This window comes from Nestor notabilis, unplaced genomic scaffold, assembly GCF_000696875.1.
Source record: "Nestor notabilis isolate BGI_N333 unplaced genomic scaffold, ASM69687v1 scaffold12271, whole genome shotgun sequence".
Taxonomy (NCBI): Eukaryota; Metazoa; Chordata; class Aves; order Psittaciformes; family Psittacidae; genus Nestor; species Nestor notabilis.
Window position 1 is genome coordinate 8,506 of NW_009915191.1, and position 18,313 is coordinate 26,818.

At 45.0% G+C, this 18,313-nt stretch overlaps 1 protein-coding gene across 1 annotated transcript; it reads right to left on the reverse strand.

Moving 5' to 3' along the window:
- Positions 1–1,687: 1,687 nt before the first annotated feature.
- TSPAN32 (tetraspanin 32) lies at positions 1,688–18,088 on the reverse strand (the record flags this gene model as incomplete). Its single annotated transcript, XM_010024008.1, has 5 exons — positions 1,688–1,783; positions 3,711–3,794; positions 5,379–5,471; positions 6,979–7,080; positions 18,014–18,088. Coding segments are annotated over 5 exons (450 nt in total), but the record flags the coding sequence as incomplete, so codon positions are not given.
- Positions 18,089–18,313: the final 225 nt, after the last annotated feature.

Below are 18,313 nucleotides of genomic sequence, written 5' to 3' on the forward strand. Positions count from 1 at the left end.
CGCTGGTTCCAAAGGAGCAGAATGAGGACTGATAGCCTCCCCCCCAGCACAGTTCTTTCCAATGCAAGGTAATTGAAGCCATGTTAAAATACCAACCAGGTGCTGTAGGCTGTACGGCTGTACTTGTATGTGTAGCAGCCCCCACCTGCGGGCCAGGACCTGTCCTGAACTTCAGCATGGAGATTTCCACATTTATCTCAATAAACAATTGCTACTTACTGTTTCTCATGGCTAAAAGCCACAACAAAGGAGAAGGGTGTAAGCAGTTGTTGGTTCAAAAACATTGCACATAGCCAGATAGTTTACAGCAGGTTTTCCAGCAGGTGCTAAATCTATTGCAATGATGGGTTTAAGCTCAGAGGCGGCTCTGCCTCCTTGCAATGAGGGCAAAGCACACCAGGGAGCCATCATTTGAGCTAGACTGAGAGCTGACTGAAGCTTTTAAAATTTCTATTTATTATTGATAAGGTGATGATGTAAAGAGGGGACGTGAAGTTGGACATTGTATTGTTTGACCTGGCTGGAGATCAGTCCTGTTCTTTTATAGATTTAAACTTCAGACCTGCGTGTATGTGTAATATCAAAGTCCTTTTGTATTGCACAGCAGTGCTGTGGGTTACTGAAGCTAGATAAACACAGAGCTAAGGATAGAAGTTGAACAAGCCCCTGTGAAACCAGTGTGGCATCAAGCTCTAGGAGGTCGACTACATCCTAAGAATTAAAAACTAATGGTGTATTGCATTAATGAAGAGGAATAACAGAGGGATGTGTCGTTATGCTGGTTATTTGTTTCAAAGCTCATGCACTGTTTTTCTGATTTTTTTTCCTGATCTCTACCAAAAGCTCTGCAAGTCTGGCAATATTTGAAAAAAGGGGAAAAACAGTTGACAGTCATTGGCTGCCTACATACTTGAGCATTATCAGAAATGTGCCCAAAGTCAATCATTACAAGTGTCCAAGCTATGAGAACACATTTCCCATCAGCAATGACACACCTTGTGTCCATGTATTTGCCTATAGTACGAGATTATCCTGGGCTGTGATCCAAAGCCATCTTCCTAGAAACATTACATCTTTGGGGGTCACAGGGAATGCTCAGATGACAGCACAAGAGAAGTTTGGTGTAATGCTGTGGTTTTTGCTGGGCTTTTCTCTTTATCTTTGTTCTAAGGGGCTCTTCTGTGTCCAGTTGTGGAGCTACAGCCCATAAGTCTCCTGGTGAGTTGATCTGCATCTCCAAGCCTAGGTGCATCATAGAATCACAGAATGATTTGGGTTGGCAGTGATCTTAAAGTTCATCTAGTTCCAACCCCCTGCCACGGGCAGGGACATCTTCCACTAGACCAAGTTGTTCAAAGCCCCGTCCAACCTGGCCTTGAACACTGCCAGGGTTGGGGCAGACACAGCTTCTCTGGGCAACTTGTGCCAGTTTCTCAGTCCTCCAGTATCTCTCAGGCCTTGTTTGTTTTCAGTGAAGGTGTGGGACTGCTCCCCCTCAGAGCACCATCTGCTCTGACCAGCCCAGAAATGAACAACAGCTAGTAGTGTAGGGAGGGGAAATGCATGACACACGTCCCACTGCCTGAACACATGTAAGGCCTTCCCATGGGATTCTGCGTGTGACTTCAGACATCTTCCTGTGCCAAAAGCTGGACCTGCCTGGTAGAGATGCCCAGGTGATGGGTTTCTACCTCTCTCGCAGAATGTATTTGCCTTTCCGGTCTAGGTTGCTGCTGAAATGGATGGAGAACCAGAGGAATGAAGTCAGGATCATTCCATAAACCTAAAAGGAAATAAATGAGATGGGCACACAATTAAATGCCGAACTGACTATGATGCTCCATTTGCGCAAGTAAGAGATAACATAGACAGAAATAAAAAAGAAAATCCCAAACAATCCTCATGTATTGTTTGGAGTAAAAAACCCTTAAAAAAGTCCAACCCCCACCCCATGCATATGCACACTTGAGAATGCAGAGGACAGTATGTTTCCTCTGTATTCTAACATTCTCCCTGATATATCACACATCAGGATTACACAGGCAACATATCAAAGGTAATGCTGCTGTTGGAAAGATAACAAGGGCTGTAACAATGTGCTTTTTCCCCAGAAGTCTGATGTCTTAACGTGCAAGTGCCTTTGCTTGTGGCTTGATATGAGGACATGCGTGCATTGCTGGCTGAGGAACAGTGACATCAGAGCAGCTATAGCCCTTGTCGCATGCCCCCCTTGCATCCTGCTATCACAATAGTGAACTCTGTGGTGAGACTTCCTCTAGGACACACTTAAAAGAGAGCTGCCTTATCTGACTATAGCATCAAGCTGTGAAAAAGAGATAGATATAATAAAAACCGCTCCCGCTTTTGTCTGAATATAGCTGCAGTGAAACTCCTCCTATACCTGGGAAAAATTAGAAAGTGACACCAAATATTCACACATGACTTTACATTTATAGATCCATAGCAATGCCTGATGGTTTTCCTAATTTACTACTAGCAGTATAAAATACAAAAGTATTTGTTCCTCTGGGTTTTATTTAGGTGAAGAAAAGTCTTCTAACTCATAATTGTGCTAAGGCAGACACAAGGAATTAAACAATCTCTAAATACACAGTCAGGAAAGGCCGCCCCAGCCGAAGAGCAGCATGGAGACATCACAGCAGCCCAAACCTCCCTTCTTAGTGAAGAAACAAACCTCTTGGTGTGCACTCTTTTCTGGTGTGCCTCATCATGCGTGCAGGGCCCCTGTGTAGAGGTAATTACAGCAATACACCTCTGCCAAGCGTACAAGCAGCTTATTTTAATTAACACTCTCCAGCTCTGAAGGGACATTCCCCAAGTGGCCATTGAGCCCCTTCACCACTGAAGGACATGTTCCTTTTACAGTATTTCATTTTTCCTTTTGTCTTCACTCAAATAAGACTCACAAATTCAGTACAGACCCTTTCTACCCAAATCATCCTGCAAAGATCATCCTTCCTCTCCTCTGCAAGATCCTCCTTCAAAGACGGTGCCTGGGAGCCTAGGCAACATGCTACTCTCCTCTTCTGCTTATGAGGCTGTGCTTTACCCACCCACTGGCCAAGTTGCACCTTACTGGGCTTATTAGTGATCATTAACAGGATGAGACTTTCCCTTCCCACACAGCTCTCCAGCTCCACTGTTTGGTGCTCAGTAGCTTTCAAGACCTTCCAGCTCTGGCCACACAAAGCGACTTCCCAGGCTGAGCGGGGAGGCAGCCAGCGAGCGCTGGGCAAGGAGAGGCAGCAAGTTTCCTAAAATACAGAACTTCTACTGCATCTCCTTTTCCACAGCTACTGCTGGCTTCCAACCTGATCTGCAAGCCCTGCACCAGGTGACACAGCATCTCACTCGCAGGAGAGGACACACAGGCAAACCTGGGTGGATGAAATGCAAATGCTGCTGCAGCCAGCTCGCACTGCTCCCCACTCCCATCTGTCATGCCTGGTTTGGGCACAAAAGCCATGCAGCAAGACTATTCCTGCAGGAGAAAACCTCCATCCATCAGCCTCAACAAGACAGGTCCTGGCCCTTTCATAATTTCCACAGTGCAGTCCACCACTGCTTGTTTCTCTACCCCAGTCTTCAAAATTACCCAAAATTCTAGTTTCTGGGGGCTAATTTAGGATACATTTCCATGCTGGAGCCTGCCTCTTGGGGCCAAAGTGAGAAGGAACAAACATAGATACCGTGAAGCCGATGGTGATGCCAAGGAGCGTAGTGACAAAGTCCATGTGCTTCTTCAGGAAGAACTGGATCTCTCGCAGGCAGTCCTAGGAGAAGAGAGACCCCTTGCAATGCAGCAGCAGCTTTGTCCCCCTGAAGAGCACTTGCCACAACCCCAAATAGAAAGAGAGACAAGAGGGGGACGCAGCGTTGCACAGCTGGGCTGCTGTGTGATCAGGTCTCCTTTATCCTGCTTCTGGCTGCAACATGGGCAGACAAATACCTACAATGTATTTTCTATTGCTACAATACACCTATGATTTCCCTGGTATGATATGTTTTGGACTGTGGGGGTTGTGTGCATGTACAGGTAAATGTGGTCATGCAAACCTGTTTTTTCTTTCCAACCACTGGAAAATGAAAAGAGGGAAAGGACAAAACAGAAAAGCAGAGCACACCATAATGCTAAATATATTCCCCAAAGATACTAATAAACTGCTCAATTTCAGGAAGTGTCACAAGCATTGATATACATTAGCTTTAAGCATGCCAGCAGCCCCACAGAAATCCAGGAGGTGTTAGCCAAGAGAGCCATTTAAAAAATGCAAGAGCTTGCCCTTGATGAAGTAATTTGCAGAGCGAAGTAAGAGCACTCAAAGCCAGGAGTGAATGTAGTTCAGCTACCAAATACCGCCGTTCTCTGAGTTGCAAAACGCATCCTCCCAACCCACCTCCCCTGGGCTCGCTACCTGAGGGAACACAAAACCTTGAGGGGGCATTAAGGGGAATGGGGCAAACAGAGTCACCCACACAGTGCCTGGTTTAACTCTGCTCTCCCTTCCTGCTCTTTGAGCTCTTTGGTCTTTTCTGAGCCTTGCTTCCTGGAGGCTGTGCTTTGAGAGGCTGCCCCGTGCCTGTGCATCACGGTGTCCTGTTAGTGCGTGACATCTTTGCCTAACAACAGTGTTTTTGTATAGCTGTCGCAACACGGTTTTGTTTTTCATCAACACACATATTGATGCTGGAGGCTTCAGCTACTTCAGCTGATTTGGCTACTCGCATGGAAGAAAAATAATCATACAATAGCTTTGCTCAGAGAGTATGAAGTCTACGTTGTGGCTTCAGCACAGAGACAGTCTGATACTGGTAGCTTCTCCATCAGGCTCACTGGGACACTGCAAAGAGGAGGAATGAAGTATATTTGATGAAGCTACTGCTGGGCATCATCACCCTGCTTCACGAGTTGCTCATTTTAATACTTATTTAATGCTCTGGGAAAAAGTAATTACAGTAAATTCCAAATTTATTGTCAGTGTGACACTTTTGAAGCCTCAGAAAGTAGTGTCACGTAGAAAAGTCCAACATGTGAGCTCAGATACATGCCCATGACCTCTCATTTTCTGCATATACAGGAGACAAGGAGGAAGCTGGAGGGAAGTGACAGACTGCAAACACAGGCATTTTGAAGGGTTTCTAGAGCTGCAAAGGAAACCACATCTGTGGGTCTGACACTGCTGATCCACCGAGGCTCCTCCGGCAGGTGGGACACCTCCTTGTTGAAACAACAAAACCCCATTACAACAAACCCCAACCCACAGTAACCCCAAACTGTGGAAAAGTCACAAGTCTCATTAACAGTTAGTGAGCAGCAGCACAGCCCCACTGTGTGGACAAGGAAACCTTTCCCTTACCTGTCCAGCATCACGTGCCTGGCTGGGTGGGCATGTCTTGTGCTCAACGTTGGTTGTGTCCCCAAATGGAGAGTGCTTCCCACAGCACAGGAACTGGAAAAGAGGGAGAGATCTGCCAGCCACCCTCAGGGGCTTTCTCCTCACCACTAGCTGCCACAGCAGGAGGTGTCAGTGGTGGGCCACATTTCCCCCCTGCTGCCACAGGCAGGGCTATACAAGCAGGGCTGCAAGGAGCAAAGCATGTAGGTATGCAACCAGCAATTGCAGCAATGGAGGTTAAATTAAGAGGAGGCACATGGATCTGGTCCCAGACTTGCCTATACTCCTCCAGGCCTGCTGCCTGGGTCTGGGGCCAAGCCCTCCCTCCATGGTCACACCAGCACTCACAGTTGCTACTCTGGAAAACTCAGGGATGCATGCACCACAGCACTTGTCAGGAGCTGGGAGAGTCCCCAGCAAAACCCACCGTGGAGATGGCTTCCTATAGCTGGGGTGAACTGGCCAGCTTGAAGCTCTAGCAAGGGGATGTGGGTGGGAGTAGAAGAACTGTTTCTCCATCAATTAAAGCAGCTAAAATAAGCAACTGATAAACTCATGGAGCTGGGTATTGTGCCTGGTTCTCCTTGCCAAGCAGGACACTGGGTGTGCTGCTCCAAAAGCCTGCAGAGCAAGGACCACTCTGCCTGGTTATGGCTCTGAGGGCCACACCATCACTGCAATGAGATACATTTGCCCTTTTCTGTGTTTTGAGAAGCACAGATGAAAACAGCTTAAGAAAGTACTTGTTACGATGATTTAATAAAACACAGGACAAAAGGAGTTGAGTGGGAGGTGTCTGGAAACAGGCGATGGGAGCTGACCTTCCCATCCAGCCCTGCTGCGTGCCATGAGCTCACTACCCAAACAGGCCCTGCTGCGCAAGGAGACGGCATCTCCTTTACTCTGCAGGAACTTGGGAGTTTCTCACCACAGGGTACACCCTCACTCATCTCCTGTGGCTTTGAGGGCAAGTATCCTCCATGTGCTCTACACCACCACCCTTGCCCACCTACCAAGTTACCTCCTGTGCCAACAGCGTCCTGGGTGGTGGTTTTGGGGAGCTTGCTAGCTGTCTCCGGCATTGCAAGAGGCCAGGCAGCCTCCAGTACTCCTCAGTCATAGGCTCAGGGATAAACAGAAATAAACAAGTCCAAATGCTTCTGCTAGACAATGTGGAATTCTCTCCCTCTCTCTGCCTGACTGGGGACACCAGGGAGGTGTGTGTCCACTTTCTTGTACTACCTATAGGGAAAACGGCAGAGGCCCTGCTGAGACAGACAGTATATAACAACTAGAGTTCAGAAGCATTGAAGACACTGCATATGAGCGATGCTCAGGGAGGTGGCCTCTCCTTCTATTGATAATCTGGTTGGTCAAACCCGGAAGAAGAAAAGTAGGAAGGGAGGAGCAGACTTCTTAGCAGGCTGGAGGACTCTGTTCCTGAGGGAAAATGACACTGCAGCATCCCCGACGCAGAGCACAGGATTCAGGCCCAGCCTGTTGAAACCTTGGGAAAATACCCCAGGGCAAGGTTTTCTGCTAAGTCTGGAAGACAACTCACTGCTTTGTGGATGGCAGTCAGCTCATGCCTCCTGAGGCTGGAGGCATTCCTCCTCACTTCCTCATACACAAGATCGTACACATCCATCATGCTGTCTTCCACCTGAAAAGAAAGCAGAGATGTGTACACACAAAACACTGGCACAGTTGTCTCTGGAGGGGAAAACACTCTTGCATCCCCCCAGAAGCTCTCCCAGGTATAGCAAGACAAGCAGTGGAGCTATTAAACGACTACCATGTAGCAGCAGAAGCTAGTGTATGACCTCCACACACCAAGGAGCACCTAAAACATGGTGAATCCCATGAGAGAGGCTCTGATACTGCATGTGTACCACCCTATGCTGTGCATGGACCCTTCGGCATCATGCCGGGGTCTCACCAGCTGATGGCTGGAGCTTTTGACTAGTTTTGGATTTAGCATCAGAGGAGAACTCAGGTTCCTCTGATTCCCTCTGCCAGGCAGGGATGACACCATCTCCCCATCCTAATGTGGCACTGTGAGGACATGCACACAAGACAATGAGGTGCTAAAATATGAAGGTGAGAGGATCTCAGAGAGCTGGTGTTATCCCAGTGACAAAGCAGTTCCCCTGAATAGAGCCAAAAAAATAACGGAGTGATTCAGTGGTGAATCAGACCCTAAATATTTACCCAATGTGTGAGAACTTGCAGCTTGACAGATCCCAGCCAACTCCCACTCGGGTTTTGAAGAAAAAAAATAAGACAATTGCCTTCAGTGCCTGGAGTCAAACCTGTGTTTCTTGCTTTCATTTTCCCTTGCTTCCTCAGCAGCATCGCTCTGAGAGGGCCTGCAGGCAGCACTTGGCTTCCAGGAGGGAAAATCGATTGGTGAGACAGATGGAGTGAGTGGCCACACAAAGAAGGATGGGCATTCCAGGAGTAGAGCCATCTCTCCTGAAAGTGAGGCTTTTCAGCTCAGTCTTAAGGGATTGAACTTGAAAATTACTCTATAGGAATAGAAATCCCAATGCTATCTGCTTAGAGGTGAAACCAGGGTCATTCAAGGTGTTTACAGGCATCACTGCAATATTGCTCTACCTTGCTCGGCTCTCCAAAATGCAAGCAACTAATAGAGGCTGATAACTAGGGAGAAGAGAGAGACAGGTTGAAAAGATTAGTTGTATCCAACTTGTCTCTGTGCCACCAGGTATAGATTTTAAAGGCTTGCATCAGAAAAAGATCCACAGCTATGATGGCATAGAAGTAGAGGGGCTTGGGGGTTTCTCTGCATTTGTCTGCAGCAGAGCTGCCACTGCTCCAGGATGCTCCATCACTTGTCACAGTGCAATTTGTAGGTGAAGCAGGAGCAATCCAGCTTTAACAAGAGATCCAGTGATGGATCTAACACAGATATTCTGAGCCAAGGAAAAAATCCTCCCCAGCAACGTGCACCATGCTGAGCTTTCCCATGCAGGTAAAGATAGAGGATGCTCATTTTGTCACCCCCATGTATCAGAATGCATTGAGTGAGGTGGGTGCAGCAGTAACACAGGATCTCTAGCAGACTTGTGCACCATCCTTCCCCTGAGCAAACCTTAAATGCCAATAAAAAGGAGAACATGCAAGCTTTTCTAACTTCTTGTGGGACACAAAACAGCTTTGCAGCAACAGCAATGAAATAAATGGATTCAATAAAAAGAGCATCCATTTCCACCGAAGAATTGAATAATGAAAAAAGAATAATCTTTTGACCTCCTCCTGTGGCCTCGTGATGCTAAGGAAGGAAGGACAGAGCAGCTGGCTCCCTAACCCAAGAGATTATTGTATTTCAAATATCCCAACCGCAGTCTAAGATGCAAGAATAAAGACTATTTTGTGTTGTGACAACATACAAATGGGTCTCGGTAAGGTAATGATGTTGCATGTGCAAGTTTCTCCTTTTCATATTTATCATTAGGCTCAGGATGCTGACCTTCCCTACAAAAGGCCTACATGTGGATGACTTTAAAAGTTAAAAATTAAGAAAGGCTTCAATCAACTTGCTAGACTCAAGCAAGGGTTCAAGGGTTGAATCAACCCAGAAGTTTAATTACTTCTAAAGTTCTACTAAACTCTGGGCCAGGAAATGTTGGGACAGGTAGTTTTAAGCCTTCTGCCTTGGCTGGACACGTTCCCCAAAACCTCATGAAAACTGGCAAACATGCCCAATTGTAGCGAGTTTTGGGCTGGATCTGGCTGCCTACTTTAGAACCATATTCAACGTAAACCAAGGGAAGATGAGACTTTGTCCAGTGGTGTTTCATCTGCAAAGATAGCCACAGGCTCCCTAGCAGCAAAGCAGGCTCTGACCATGCCACCAGAACCAATTTACTACGCAGGGAGGTCAATGCTCATTACGTGTTTTGTGCTGATAATAAACCTCGGGGCCCACCTGAGGCTTATGTCCTCCTCAGCAGCTTTTCTGGTGGTTGTGCTGCACAAAGCAACCTGGAAAGAAGGCAGGTGAGCTGCCCAGATATTGGCAGCTGCCAGACTGGTGAGCTCCTGCCGGCTGCATAAAAACATGAGAGTATCGATTTGACCATGAGAGGTCCTGCCTGATGCAGTGGTACATGCTTGAACCTTCCTCCTTGTACTGTGCAAGGACACAAAACATTGAGACTAAGGCTGTTTGAAGGATGAGTGGATAGGAAAGAACTGTTGGAAACAGTAAGGGAAGAAACCACGAGCAGTCACCAGCTCTACTATAGTGATTGTAATGATGATGAGGGTAATCTCCAGGTACATAATGATTGCTAAAGACTTCACTTGCACCCTGTTTCTAAGCTTGATTGTGAGCTGGCTTCTCAGTTATTTACTGATTTTTTTTTCTCCATTTTGTCAAGCAGCCTGAAAGAACTGAAAGCACAAGGGATTAAATGGAAAATGTTTGTAGCAGTAATTTTCTCTTAGAATGTGTGTCTAGGCAAGCCTAAGAGTACAATTTGCTGATTAGCTGTTCTCAGCATTTCTATCTAGCAATTATATCTAGCATTTATATCCAACCATTATCTGAATACAGATATTCATATCCTAGTAAGGGAATATCAAACTACACAGCCATTTTTTAAAGCAATGAATTGACTGTAGTTCCTCTACATTATCTTTCTGATTTTTGCTAGGATCATTCGATTTTGAAGGGGAGAATTGCTGTCTTCATACAACACAGTGGTCTATTTTCAAAGATTACTGCAGAGATCTTCCTCATTTAAATGTTTCTGTTGTAGGTATAAAGTACTAAATCTCAGTATTTATCACTGGCTGTTTCTTCTACGCAGGAGACTGTGCCACAGAACATACAAGAGGTCTGCTTTAGTAACAAGAGACATAGAAGAGCAAAAGATTGCACTAACAAACCATCATCACCTTAGCAACTTTTCTGCCTGGGATGTATATACTCAGAGCTGTAGTCGAGCTCTGAAGCACTCGTTACACACGGCAGCACCTACCCAGGCCAAAATGCCATGCTAACTCATGCATGCCTAACAATGTAAAAAATAAAACCTGCAAACATGAGACAGTCACCAGATGGTTTCACAACCTATCCTTGTCTGCAACATTACTTTATCCAGAGGATGTAAGTTCATCCCTATATTTTCCTTTGCTCTGGGACATAACGCAGTGAAGAGCTTGACTGTGGCACTGCTTCGTACTCAGTTGCCACCCACAACAGATTCCCATTGCACACTTAACTATGGGCTACTTTGAGTCCATTCCCTCAAAATTAATTTCTCTTTCTGTTTCTTATGCCAGGTGTCGGAGAGAAAAAATAATTAAAAATAATCAGGGTGCTTTATTTCCTTGTTAGGCAACAGGATGCTTTTTGAGTTTCAGTGGTTATGCTGATTCTGTTAATAACATGCTTTAAGAAAAACACAGCTGTACCCCATCCCTTAACTCAGACTGTAGTTAGCAAATAATGGACCAATACAGCTGAAGTAGAGAAAGACTGAGCTTCTTTGGAAAAGGTCTTACACTCCCCACACGTAAGTATCATTACGATCAAGTGGATTTTCCTGTTTCTTGTGGCATGTTGTGACCCACTGCTGGAGGAGTATGACTGGACAAAGCTCTGCTTTGGAAGAAGACTGTGCCTGTGATGCTCGTCAGTGAAAAATACTAAAAGCTGATGATGAAGCATCATCTGGACTCTGGCTTGAGAAATCTCCAGGTGAAGCAATATGGAGGTCACACCTTACAGCAATTCTTTTCCTGGAAGAAGCTGGGTGAAGTGTTCCAGCTCTAAATAAGTAAAATAATTGCTGCCTCCCATTTCTGCCTGCATTCCTTAATGAAACATTCATTTACGGATGATATCGATGGGTTGCTGGATACAACAAATGGAAAATCACCACTAAGATTGATGAGGCTGACTCAGTGGAGTAGGTTTTTTCACTTCAAGTAAAAAAAAAAAAGAAGAAATTTTGAGATTGTTTATCATCCTTTAAATCCTTTATCCCCCAAGAAGCAGAATTTATGACTGCAGGAAGGCATTTACTCTAAACCATTAGTGTTCTTACCCTTGGCTATTAGAAACTAAAGCAAATTTCAGTCTTACCTCCTTCAAGAGGAAAACTGACATTCTTGACTCAGGTTATTTATCAAGGATAATTTTTACCTGTAACTGGATTTGGAACAGAAAGATCAGACAAGGAGGTCAGCCTTCAGTTCCTGATCCCTTTGCAAACCAGAGTATCAATGAATCCTGCTGCCAGCAAATGCCTGTGCCTAGGCAACCTGAGCTAGTCACTTAGATGTACATTGGAAAACTAACGTAGACTGGTATCAAGAGCAATGGTCCCAGTGAACCATCTTTGCAACAGTCAGCAGTCAAAAATCCTTCTGCAAAGCTGGAGCTCAAGGACAATATAGTGAAAGGAGATGTCAAGATTATCTGAAAGACAAGACTGTCTTTCTCTATTCTGCTTAACAGGAACACTATTGACAAAGCAGAGCAGGAAGAGAAGCATAGCAAGCAAGAGGGGGGGAATCTTCCGTTGCTGTATCTCTTCATGCCTTTGAGGTACCAAACCAAGCATATGTGCTGCAGCCTCAGAAGAAACGGCAACCTCAGCACTTCACGTTCTTTCAGGGTCACCAAGAAGGATATACTCACAAGCATCACCCAGGAATATCCCTTCAGCAGTGGCTACAACAGACTCCCTTGCTTAGCTATAAACTGCAAGTTAGTCAGTTAAGACGGGAAATTTGAATAAAGTGGTTAATTCACTCAAAATCCTTCCTTGCTGCAGTAAAAAAAAACCCCGCCATATGTCTACATTTTGCTGCCTCTGTCTTCCCTTTTCTCCCGGGCATGCAGAAACGCACACCTTCACAGCATGTCAGAAATGGGGTTAGAGGAGGAAGATGCAACTGCTTGGGTTTCAATAAAGCAATGGTGCAACTGCAGTGAAATAGAGGAGGTAAAACTGCTCTGGGTACTTTCGCCAAGTAGCAGAGCAACTCTCACCACTTGGACTGAGCACATGATAAGATGGGTTCCCCCCCACCCTATGCTCAACCAGGATGCCATTGCCTTATCCAACACAGTCATTACAGCTTGCTGAAGCTTTGTACTTCCTTCACAGCATATCAGCTTCCCTCCTCTCCACCCTTCCTCAAGTCAGTCAATCCCAGTGGCAGAAATACAGCCAGTGCTGCAAACTAGAGCTGCCTTTGAGGCCCTCTGTGGAAAACTGCACAAGATGAGCAGGTGCTGCTCCCCCTGACTTCTGGTGTTCATTGAACCACTCAAGTGACACAACTCAGAAGAGGCTTTTAGCTAAATGGTTTTCACTTTTTCTTTCCAATATCTATCTAAAGATACAGATTATATATCTATATATAGATATGTAAACATTTTTTTAATATATATATATATGTGTATATATATGGACTTCCCCCCACTGTCTGGTTTTGAAAGATAGACCATAAGATGGTCTATCACTGAGGGAATAGACAGAAGGAGAAAAACCATCACAGAACAAAAAATTCAGGAAAAGAAAAGCCTTACAAAGGTGTTTCCTTCTGATCCTAGTGCTTCCACCAGGTCTTTGCACAAAACATTTAAAACAAGAGAAAGTGCTGAGCTGTTACAATCTCACCTCCTCCTCACTTCCTATCTCCAGGTCTCAAAAAGAACAGCTAAATTCTAGCAGCATAGGTGCTATACACCCCCCTCAGACAGTGGGCAGAGGTGCACCAGTGCCTTGTGCTCAGCCAAACCATAAACCCCCAAGGCCATCTCTGTGATACTTGGATTCAGCGAGGAGCATCACTTTGTGATTTTGGCAGAACACCAAATACTTCACAGGGAAGTATAGAAAACCCAGGCAGGAAGTGAATCAACCCCAATGAGTTTTTCCCATTAAATCCTCCAGATTTGCAGCTGCACCCCTTGCAAGTTACACCAGCCTCAGCGTATCAAGGTCCTCCTGGGTTTTAGGGTTGGGGGTGAGAGGAGGAATTGTTTGCCTTTTTGTTGTTGGATTTTTTTTTCGTTTTTCTTTTATTTTTTCTTTTTCTTTTTTAAAAAAACAAACTAAGTATTTCACAGAATCATAGAACAGTTAAGGTTGGAAAGCACCTTAAGATCATCTATCTCCAACCCCCCAGCCATGGGCAGGGGCACCACACACTAGACCATGTTGTCCAAGGCTCTGTCCAGCCTGGCCTGAACTTGCAGGGATGGAGCATCTGGGCAACCAGTTCCAGTGCCTCACCACCCTCATAGTAAAGAACTGCTTCCTTATATCTAACCTTAATATCTGAACTTCTCCTGTTTAAGTTTGAATCCGTTACCCCTTGTCCTATCACTATAGTCCCTCATGAAGAGCCCTTCTCTGGCATCCCTGTAGGCTCCCTTCAGACACTGGAAAGCTGCTATGACGTCTCCACGCAGCCTTCTCTTCTCCAGGCTGAACAGCCCCTATTTTCTCAGCCTGTCTTCATACGGAAGGTGTCCATTTTATAACAGGACTGCAAAACCAACAGGCTGCCAAGGGCTCACAGCAACCTTTTGTGCTCCCGTCATTCAAGACAAACAACCTAGCAATTTATGAACCTCCCAACATCATGGAAAACTATCCCAGTAATCCTTACTCTCTCACCCACAGTACTTGAAACCAGTGCCACTTTAGACTGCTTCCCAACAGGAAGTACTGAAACACACTGAAAACAGTTTTAGCTTAATAAACAGTTGTGTCAGCAACAGAAGTAGCCCTGGAGGAGCACTGTCACCTCCAAGCTGGTTCTGGCTACTCTGCTGCAATAAGCATCCTAACAGCAGCATGAAAGTTGAATGGTGCCATGGTGATGGCAACCATCCGAGTGGTTTTAGGTGCTGTGAGCTGACGCTGCTGGAGACAGGACCTCCAACTAACACTGTGCCGCAGAAAGCAGCAGAAATGGGGCCATGTGGGTTCAGCGTCAGGACAGTGATAAATTATAAACCCATGAGTGCAAATGCCTGAATGGCGCCTCAGACAAAAGAGAGCAGAGTCTCGCTGGGGGGAGCGGGCCATTATGTGTGATGAGAACATAAACACCAGGAAAGACTCACGATATTTAAAAAAACTATGGAAGGGGGAGGGGTTCCCCCCTCTCTTTTTCTTTCCCATGGACTTCAGAGACTGGGCAAAGCTTTCTGCTTACCTTAAAGTCATTATGCCTGGCAGAATAACAGCAACAGCAAGGAGGATATCAGATTATTCACAGTGTTATCACAGCTCAATCACTGCTTTTTGAAAATAAGACCCCCATGAGCAGCCAGAATCCTAATCCAGCACCAATGAATCGTAAACCAAAGGAAAACTATCCGTATGCTTTGGGTCTGCTCTCAGGAAATATCTGAATGCACCTTCAGTTTGTGTTCAAGTCCCATTAAAGTCTTTAGGACTTAAGCCTGCATTTAAGCATTGACTTCACATGAAACAGATCGGACTCCATACAAGTTTGCTCCTACACACACCAGTGGCAGCACTGACAGACACAAACACACCCTGGAGAAACCAAACGAACCCTGCCCTCCCTTGTACATTGGTCTCTTGTTCACTTTGATTGCACCCCCACTGTAATTTCTCAGACAGGTTTGTGACACTTTTCTACCAAGACCACGTCTCCCACGAAGAGCACATTTTGGTCAGACAGGGAGGGAACCCAATTGTGCTACTTCACCCTTGGGGAGACTCTTGTCTGCACTAGGTCAAGACGTGGAAAGGGATCAACTCTCTCAAGTAATGTGGGCCAGGCAGAAAGTACATGAGAATTTCACAGGGGCCTGGAAGCTGGTATGGGGTGTTTGTGGAGCTGTGGGCTTGAGAGCGTGATGGGACAGAGGTGAAAGAGGAATGTTGTATGCAGCAGGTGAGCATGGGGCTCAGGAACAAGCCAAGCTAGAAAATACTGAAATGTGAACAGCTCAGCACTATGGCTAGCAGGAAAAAGGTATTTAACAACATCCAGATTCCAACTATTTAACTTCATATTTTCCTCCAAGCAGCCAACCTGCTCAGAGGAGTTTTGACATCTCTCCAAGTGACAGCAGCACCTTTTCTGTTGGTGAAATTGCCTAAGAAGCAAAGTGTTTCTTTGTAAACTGGGGGTAAACCCTAACAGAAAGGCTGCATTATACGTGCTGGCATGTAGAGGTAGGGGATCCAGGTAGAGGATCTGGGATGTTACCCTGAACTATTTGTTCTTCCCCATTTTGTACACCATTTTCTTTGCAACCTACCAGATAAACATATTTTGGGAATGGGTAGGTTATTAGTTCCTCATTAAATGTACTTTAATGCAGACAGATAGATGCAAAGCAGCCTGAAAAGACAGTACAGAGGAGACCTGGACCTCACAGAACTCATTCGCTGGCCACATGTATGGGTTGACAGAGGAGGAATAATTACAATATTGAACAGAGAACATTTTAGGATAAAGCATGATAAATCTCAGATTCATTATTTCTGCATGTCTGGTATATGTTGTTTTAAGAATAAAGACCATGTGACACCAAGTCTATCTGAATGCAGGTAACTTGAAATTAAACAAGTGTCATCTGTCTGAAAGAATTAGTTCAGGAGGTACAGAAGGTCACAAAAGCAGAAAAGAATGGGAAATGAGAAGATTGACATTTTGTTTACAGTGCCAGGTCTGAGAATATCAAATATTTAAAAATAACTCTTCTTTTTTTCTTTTTCGCTGTCCTGCATAGCTGCTCTGTAAGAAGTGCTGTGAGCAGAGCTCTGAAACAGTCACAAAGGCAAAAAGGGCATCTTACTTTCATCATGTTCAAATAACATTTCTATCTACTGCCTCTTGAAAATAACCATCAAAACAATTTTTCAACTGGCTTTTTCATTTCAGATGATTTTCTGTAAGAGGGGTCTGCTTTTGAAGGAAATTGAGAATTTAAATATTTTTATTATTTTTGTTATGAAGAGGAATAAACCGCTGAGAGCATTTGCTGTGGCTTGGTGCAGGAGGGACCTCCCATATCCTATCTCCCAGCTTGCAGAAGGAGGGGAGGCCTCTGCTTTCAGCACTGCCTAAATTCAGCACCTCACCCATGTGGAGGGAGAGGAGGGGACCTACTGACGCCAGGTCCCAGCTGGCATTTCCAAACTGAACAGGCTGATTTTCTTTTCACTGGAAAGTCTATGTATTTTGCATGGGAAAAATGCAAATTTGTTTTAGCTATGAACATGGAGGCAGTAGCCCCTTGTTGCTCTCAGATTCAGGCACATGAAATGGGCATATGCAGCCACATTCAGTTTTACATCCCCAAATCCTCTTCCTTTCTTGCTAGCTGCACAGATCCCATCAGGCTTTCAAGACATCTGTCAATTTGGCTGAGTTTGATTCTTTCCCTTGTACTACCATAAGTAACTATTTCTGACAGTACTGTCAGAAGGAGAAGGCTGGCTAGAACACCTGCTTTAAGTTTGCTCTTTACTTCTAGAAAGTCAGACAAATAAACAACTCTATAATGAGACTTCAGGAGTTTTCCTCCTGCTCCACTCAGTTCTGTACCACTGCACTACCAGTCTTTCTGTCCTGGAGGGACAGTCACATCTGCATTTCTCTCACATTTGCATTTCTATCACTGGCAAGACAGGTTACCTTTCAAGCAAAACCGAATTTCCATATGTTTTGTAAGTAAGTGACATGCCTAATTAAATCTTTCCTCATTTATATTCCCTGTTTCTCTCTGGATTTAGGAAACAGAATTTAGGCTACTAAATATTAAGTTCAATTTCTGCTTTCCCCAGCAGCCTGCTACTCTGGCCCCAGGAATATCCCAGCCCCTGGATATGGATACTCACTGCAATGCCCAGGGCTGTCCCTTAGCAACTCTGCGTGCCTCAACTCAGCTTCCCCAGAACCCTCATCTCCTACACCATCCATCTACTACAGCACCAGCAAGCTCTGGGTTAACAAGTCAAACCCCAACTTTCTTGCACATTTGACCTCATACAATCTTCTCTTTCTGGTCCAGCATGACAGCAGCCCAAACACCATTTTTCACACTAGTGTTTTTACTGTACCGCTGCTGCCAGTTAATAAACACATCTCCTGGATATTTCTCCTGGCCATTGCCAGAGACAACCTGAACTGTCACAACCTGCCACTGCCTTTGAATAGAGGCTCCCAACTGACATTAGCAGGAATTAGAGCTGTCTGGAAATGACTTTTCTAAAGTCAAGCATCTAATTTGAAACAAAACAAAATATCCTGTGCAAAAAAATCCTAAAGCTATTTAAAACAAGACTTGCATTTTGTTTTGCCTTCAGGAAAAAGCGTTTGCCCTGTGTGAGGGTTTCCATGGCTTCTCCCTTCAGATGACCCCATTGGAGAGAAAGCTGATGAAGGCGGCCCTGTTCTTGCAAAGGACAGATGGAAAGGAGCATGCTTCTGATAGGCTTTAGCTTGGATGTCTTAATTACCACCAGATGTTCCTTTTATGGGATAAAGTGCTGCTAGAAAAAAAAAATCCCTATCTGACGAGATGCTGGTGGTATTTCCTAGCAGCCGACACTTACCTCCGTGCTGTGCGTGTATCTCCAGCAGGCCGCTGGGAGCAATCCACAGAATGCCACAGCAAAACAGAAAAATCCCTGAGGATAAACAGGGAAAATACCATCAGTTACAGCATGGGGGAAGAAAATATCCATCTGAAAACACCATCGGGATGTATTTAATGCACTTGCTTGAAGAAGTTTAGTTAAAGTTAGAGCTAAACATCATTTTAATATTCCTCATAATGCTGGTTACTTAAAAGAAATTAGATGGATTAGAAGTGATTCCCTATCAGGAGCCTTCTAATCAACCTGTGATCATTT